At 41.5% G+C, this 7331-nt stretch overlaps 1 protein-coding gene across 1 annotated transcript in view; it reads right to left on the bottom strand.

The window, feature by feature from the left end:
- Nucleotides 1-1725: 1725 nt before the first annotated feature.
- The window catches only part of DECR1 (2,4-dienoyl-CoA reductase 1), a 44308-nt gene continuing 38702 nt past the window's right edge, over nt 1726-7331 (bottom strand). Inside the window, exons 7-10 of the mRNA XM_019527898.1 lie at nt 6138-6210; nt 3679-3825; nt 2135-2197; nt 1726-2046 (exon numbers count right to left, since the gene is read on the bottom strand). Of these exons, the coding sequence (XP_019383443.1) occupies nt 1987-2046; nt 2135-2197; nt 3679-3825; nt 6138-6210 (343 nt within the window). The 3' untranslated portion in view covers nt 1726-1986. The remainder of the gene's footprint in view (nt 2047-2134; nt 2198-3678; nt 3826-6137; nt 6211-7331) is intronic.

The raw sequence follows: 7331 nt of genomic DNA, 5'->3' as shown, positions 1-7331 counted from the left end.
CATTTTTCAGTGTTAAACACCACCGTCCGCCCATTTGCTGAGCCTGTCCAGGTCAGCCTGGATCGCCCTCCTGTCTTCAGGTGTGGAAGCTTTGCCCCAAAGTTTGGTGTCATTGGCAAACTTGACCAGTCTGCTTCTGACTCCAATGTCATTTAAAAAAGGGGGAACAAGATGTGAAATATGTGAATGTGCATGTGTGAATCGACGGTTTCTTTCTGTTGAATCTGCTAATAGTAATGAATGTAGTTTTATTTTTTATGTTTAAAATATATTCTGTGCTTGCTAGTCTGGCAGCATTCTTTCCCACTGGCTGTATTCATTTGCTTATGTATGCTGTTTAACACATAACACATTCCATCTGAGAGCAGAATTATCTAGGTGCTGATATAACATAGACTGCAAGGTCATTGTATCTCAAACTAGAATAGTACCAGTTTGTGAAGGCTGGTAATTTCTAAGCTTTCCACAAACTCTTCCCTTGTCTCTCTGGCTAAGTACAGTCAAAAAGCCTGAGGCTGAATCGATTCAGTCTTTGCAGGTTAGTCTAAGCTGCAAAAATTGAGCTAATAAGCAAATGAGCAATCGTTTTTGATTGAGCAAATGTAGTCACATGCCTGCAGTGGCTTAAGCCAAAAGCTGGGGAGTGCTAGAACATGCCTGCCAGGTACTGCCAAAGGGAAGGGAAAAATAAACCTTCCAAGTCTTTTCCCCCCACTCTATCCTGGAACAGAAGGGGCATGGCCAGGCTGTGCTCTGCCTGGTGGTGGGGAGCTGCCAGGCTGAGGAGGAGGTGGGTGGGAAAAAAGGTAGTGGCATTGAATTCATAAAAGCTTGAACAAGAATAGTCCTTTCTCTGAAGAACTATAAACACAGCAAGGGGTGTGTGTTCACTTCTTCGTGCTGCCCCTGCAGTGTCTGGAATTTGCAGTCCACAATTACAGCAGCACGACTCTGCAGGGTTGCTCATCACTTCCTCTTCCTGCTTCTGAGTGCCTCTTGGATTTGCTGTCCACAGTCACAGGCAGCAGTTAGCAAACAGGGCAGGGCAGCTCTGTACTTGGGGGAAGTTTAACCCTCCACCCTGGCCCCAGACCTCAGAAGGGGTTTGCCTTGGGGGGTCTAGTGAGCCAGCTCTCACCACTCAGACTAGGGAGCAGAGGGGCAGGGCCAGCCCTGCTCTCTAGAGCAGGCAGTGCAGACCATCCCAGGGCTACAAAGCATGCTGGGATTCTGAGGGACTGATTTAACTTGAACCAGGAATTGGTCTGGGACAGAAGTTTCATAAGCCGGTTTGACCCAAATCAGTTAAGTCTGATGCTACATCCAACCAGGTCTATTTTAACCAGTTTCAGCCATTTTGGAACTGGTTTATGTGTACTGAACTCTTGTTCTGTTACAGGTTTAAACTAGTTTATGATCATCTAAACTGGTTTATGTGTAACTTCTGTCCCCAACCTCTGTGCCCCTACATGGACTAAGCAACCCCCTATCACATCACCAGCCTGAACAGCATGTGACCGCCTGCAGTTTAAGCCATTTTGAAGTGCTCTGGGGAAAGAAGTGTCACAGTGGAGATCTGCACATCTACCCATAACCTAAAGTCCTTCAAACTTGAAGTGCTCCAAATTCTGTTTCAGTTTAGAAAATTTCAAATGTATATCTCCCCATGGCCTGGGAGGAATACAAATACACAAAAGAAGCAGAGGCATATAATTAATTCTGAAGCATGACACAGACATTTAAGACACTTTATTCAAAGTTGTAGTACATTTTGTGTGAATTAAAAGTCTTAATTTGTCTTTTGGACAAATGTGATTCAGAGTATGATACATATATAGCCACATTCAAAGTCATTTCAATTTCAAAATGCTTTATTAGAATTGTTACAATCTGTCTGAAAGGCCATTGCTTAATATGCATGTAATTTATAGCCAGTGGTATTTTCTTAATGATATCATCTGTAAGGCACATGGTGAAAAGAATATTTTAGGAACCTTTGGTTTTCCTGATCATTGCTTCCATCATATCCCACTGCTCACTGGTAATCTAATATAAGAAAAGAAAATTATTTGAGATGCCATACACATTGTAAAGTATTTTTTTGTATATGAATATTAAGCATGTAACTTTTTACCTCCCTCAGATCATTGAATTCTCCTGCCATAGAAGCATATTCTCCACCATCCATTCTAATAACCTTAGGGAGAAAAAATAACCAATTCATTTAAGATAGCTAACAGTAGTTTGCAAACAACTAAAATTATCACATTCCATAAGACTGACCTTAGCTTACAGAAGTTCAAATAGAAAAGTACATGCATGTGTGGCAGAGCACAAGTTGTGCCAGCCATTTTAAGAGGTTTAAGAAGGCTGTGGAGCAGCCCGCAGGTGTGGTCTGGCCAATTAGGCAGTCACATGACCAGGGGACATCTGACTGGATGAGGGCTGGGCACCCAGTGTATAAGCCGAGGCCCTAGGAGCCATGCTGGCAGTTTCTAGTGAGCCAGCGGAGCAACATTGAACAGCTTGAGGAAAGCAGCTCCTGGAACATCTAGAGGTTGGGGTAAGAACTACAGGGATGGAGGAAGTTCCCGGTGGTCCTGGGTAAGACCTGAAACTACACCCTGCTCGGGTTGGATGGTGTGGTGGGGCTTCCCTTGGCGAGGCAGTCTCCAGAAAATGCCATACCTGTGCCACCCCAGTGAAAGGCAAGTATTGCGTGCTGTATAGCCTCAGCTCCCACTGCCTTGTGGGTACCCTGTGGAGGGGAAAGGCTAAGGGAACACACCCCAACAGAAATGCACCGGGCCCAGGTCTACTGAATGGTGCTGAGGCAGGGTCCAGGCTCATAGAGTAGGGCCTGAGACAGGCGCCAAGGCCCACTGAGTGGGGCCTGAGGCCCAAGAGGCATAAGGCCCAGGCACCCAAAGAGGGGCTAGAGGCTAAATTCAGCCCAGTGTGGGGCAGAAAGCCAGAGTCTGTGTACAGTAGGGCCTGCAGGTGGCCTGAAGGACCGTGCATAGGCTAGCAGGAGTGTGTAACCAATGTAGTCTGAAGGACCATGAAGAGTAGGGCCTGGGTGGGATCTGAAGGACTGCACAGAGTAGAGCAGAATGAGTGAGGCCCAGTGAGGGGAGGAATGGGTGAGACCCAGGAGTGGGCAGAGTGACTGAAGCCTGGCAAAGGGGCAGAGTTCAGCCTAGCAAGGGGCCGGAGTTGTCAGCAGTTTAGATGCCATCTGTGAGCCATGGGACACTGTGTAGGCATGGCTTGGAGCTGTGTATTTGGCCACTACACTACAGCCACAATTATGGCAGCCTCCCGCATTTAACAACCATTATTGTAACATCAAAGACATGGCAGGAGAGGTGGGGCAGACTGCCCTAGGCAAGGGGCAGGCCAATGATGTGAGTGGCCCGAAGGTGGAGCTTGTAGCCCCCCCTCCCTGCCACAACATGAATAAATGCAACAATTATTTAAGATGTTCTAAAGCCAGCAGCTACCAAAAAATACACTCAACCAAATATATTAATATATGAATCTAAAGGTTTCCGGATTAACAATGTCTTTTCTTTAAATTCTCAAATACCCTGCAGGAACCAAACATGCACTAACAATTGTCAACACTATTACCACCAATTGCATACCAAAGCATGAACGAGAGCAACTAAAACTTACTGCTCCAGAAATCCAACTTGCATATTCACTACAGAGGTAGGTGGCAAGATTTGCAATTTCCTCTACAGTCCCCAGACGGCCACAAGGGGTCCTCTCAATAAGTTTTTTCTCAAACGTACCAGTTGGATCAAGACGGCTAAAAGCACCCTGCAAAATTAAGATACATATTCAGCAAAATGTTATACTAAAAAAATCTAAACTAAAGTTTTATTCCTGCTCTCAAACTTAATACCCTAACTAACCAACACCAAGGATGCTATGACAGAAGCAAAGCTGTCAGTGGGAGAGGACCGGGGGAACAGGAGACAAGGGTTAAATTCAGTTACACTGGTACAAATCCAGTGAACCATTTACACAAGCAGCTTTTCTAGACATTTGTTGAGCAGTAAAGGGATGCTTTAAGAAGTGTGGTAGGGCATATCAGACAACTCCATTTGGAAGCATCACAGTAAATTTTGGTAACCCTGCTCTATGTGCTACACCCGGAAACAGATAGAGGTAGCTGCCCTAGTGTGGCACTGGGCACTAAGCCAAGAAGCATACCTAAGACAGTTTAGCAGTGTGTGCCCAACGCTGCTCCAACTTGGATACACTGCATCCATTTTAGAATATGATGGACAGCACGGGCTTTTGACAGTGTAAATATACCTTTACCCAGTCTCTTTCCAGAAATCTGGGAGACTTATACCTGGACAAAAGGGGTGAGCTTCAGAGTTGCTAAAAAGATATGAAGGAAACTTAAAAAGGAACTAAAATCATACACAGCATAGAATAAGCAAACTAAAAAGCAAGAAAAGGAGCAATTAATAGAACCAATAGTTTTGTGCTTTATTGCTCATGGTAATAACTTTTAGAACACTGAGGACTTAAGAAAAAAACTTAAATGGATTTTTCTAGAAAAATCTTTACTCTGCAAAATCAGAAACTTAAATAAAATATGTGAGGTTAGCTATGTCATATGCAATTAAAATGTAATTAAAATACAGGACAATTTTCATTATAATTTTGCTTCTACTGAAGAAATGTAGCTGCCATATTATCAGAATTTTTAAAATGCTGGTTTGAATATCTAAAAGTATTGCATGGATATAGTGCTTTATTTCTCTTAAGATCTATTAAAATGGTATTTCCTGAATTTTGAGGTCTCCTCTGAGGAAGATGATGGAAAGAGCATGACTTGGCCTCCTTCCTGCCTGTCTTTAGCAGCTCAGCTATCATTTAAAAAATCTCAAGCTAATATGGATGCATAAAATACTGAGAACATGGGACAAGTTTAATTGATGCTGTGATGCCTGCTTTATTTTGTGAAGCGCCTGGAACAACAGATAAAAGTGTGAATTGTTTAATTCATTTCAACGGATTAACTTGGATATGATTACAGAAGTTAACAATATTGACATGTAAAGTACTGTATCATTCTAAACTTTTTAAGAAAATTTGTACAATCTACTCCACTGACTATCAGAGGGTGAGCTTGGTGATTTTATCACCTATTCCTCCACCCATTCAGAACAGAAGACAAGGACAAATTTCCCAGCAGGTATCTAAACCTACTTGGAAAAAAGCCAAAGGCAAGAATCCCATCACAGCCAATGTGTAGAAATTTTCCTTGGAGATAAAATTAATGTTACAATAGAGTAACAGCAACTTGAACTAAAAATTGCTTAGAAACTTTCCTGTTTTGGCTCTGTGTGCCTCTTGTGTTCCCTTTTACCACATACTGTTCCCCATCCTATTCCCATAGTGTGTGTGTGGGTGGGAGGAGAAATGTGAGAGAAGACTGTGACCTTTTCTCCCTACTTCCCACATTCTCTGCTTCATGAGGGGTTCTGTATGCTCAAATCTCCCCATTTCTCCCTTCCAGATTTCTCATTTTCACCAAAATCACAAAGGTTCTATGCACTGGTCTGTAGACTATTTCTTGAAATTTTGGAATTGATCAGATGAATTGTCCAAAAATTACTGTTTTCAGATAAACAGAGGAATGCTGTTGAGCTGATTTTAAGTCTCCCTGTGCCTGGCATTTTCATATAAATGTTGTTGCTGAATATAAGATCCATTTAAACATACAATTTCATATGGACTTAATTAAGGTTCTAAAACATGAGCAGGCATTTGATAACACACACTGGTGGAGACTGTAAGAATTTTAAGCTAAAGTACAGGGCTATTTATTGTATGACACTGCCCCTGCTGAAGCTATATAAATACTTCATCATCAAATCAGGTGCACACACAAGTCTGTCCTGCAACATTTTACAAATAAGCTTCTTTTACAGATGGGGCATATGAAGCACTAAAAGGATAAGTGACCACACCCTTGAGTTAGTGAAGAAATGAAATTTGATCATAAGGATACTGCAAATACTCTAGAAAGGGTTACACCAGCATCTTAAAGGCACGTTTGTATGACAGTATATGTAAGGTCATGTTCTCCCTAGTTAATGACTGAAATGTACCTTTGTTTTTATTGGACCTGGTTGAATCACATTGAATCTCATACCATATCTACCCCATTCAGCTGCAAGAGACCTAAAAATTCAATAGAATGCATAAACATTATAAAACTACATATTTCTACCATTATTCAACAAAAGGTTAATCAAAACTAGGGAGCATATAAAAGTCAAAAGTGTAAATGTTTTTAAATCTGAGTACTGAACTACGTACTCTCACAGAAGTCTATAAATATGTATATATTTTCTTATTGTTACTGGCAATAACAATTCACAGAGATGTCATGTTCTATGAACTTGACAAACCAAGAAACAAAATAACAATTCCATGTGTTTACTGCAGATAGAGCACTGATAATAAAGGGTGAGATTTTCATAAGTGCCTAGATGATTTTGGTATCCAAATTCCATTGACAATCAATAGATATTGAGGTGTCTATCTTCCTTAGGCAAAAGTACACATTTGAACATGAACCTGAATCACGCATTACAGAAGAAATACACTTGGCTGTGTTGGTCTGAGAGAAAAAGAAATGCAAAACTCTAGAACTCTTGGTTCAGAGATAATTACCTTTTATATATCAGACCAACCTGGCTATCAAATCCTTCCCTGAAACATGGCAGATGCCAAATTTTAGCCAATTTTGGATTTTAAACTTCACTGCTGAACAAGATTTCTATACCTTCCTGCTTGCCATCTGACACCACCAAGGAAGGAATCCTGCCCTGCCCTGATCTGCACAACGAAGAGCAATTCACAAAGACACTCTTATGGACCCAGAGGGACAGACTTCCATCTTCAGCTTCCTCTGTGCAAAAATAAAGTTTATTTCCTACCTATGGGGACTTTTTACCATCTTTAACTTTCTCTGAGCCTGTTAGATTGCAGAAAAAGATATTTATTTTTGCAATTTCTTAGTTGGTCTAGTAAAAGGTATTATCTCTGAACCAAGAGTTCTACAGTTTTGCATTTCTTTTTGTCTCAGACCAACACGGCTACCAAATACAGATAGTCCAGAAAATTCTTGGAATGTGTTGGGGATAACTTTTTGGTACATATGATGGAGAGACCAAGTAGAGGAAAAGCTCTTCTCAATTTTCTGCTTGTAAACAGGGTGGAATTAGTTGAGAATGTGAAGGCAGGAAGGTTACTTGGGTGACAATGATCACAAAATGGTAAGAGTTCAAGATCCTAAG

Source organism: Gavialis gangeticus, unplaced genomic scaffold (assembly GCF_001723915.1).
Source record: "Gavialis gangeticus isolate Ggan-Ray unplaced genomic scaffold, GavGan_comp1, whole genome shotgun sequence".
Classification (NCBI taxonomy): domain Eukaryota; kingdom Metazoa; phylum Chordata; order Crocodylia; family Gavialidae; genus Gavialis; species Gavialis gangeticus.
The sequence above is the reverse complement of the archived record's forward strand: the minus strand, read 5'-3'. Positions and strand labels throughout refer to the sequence as shown.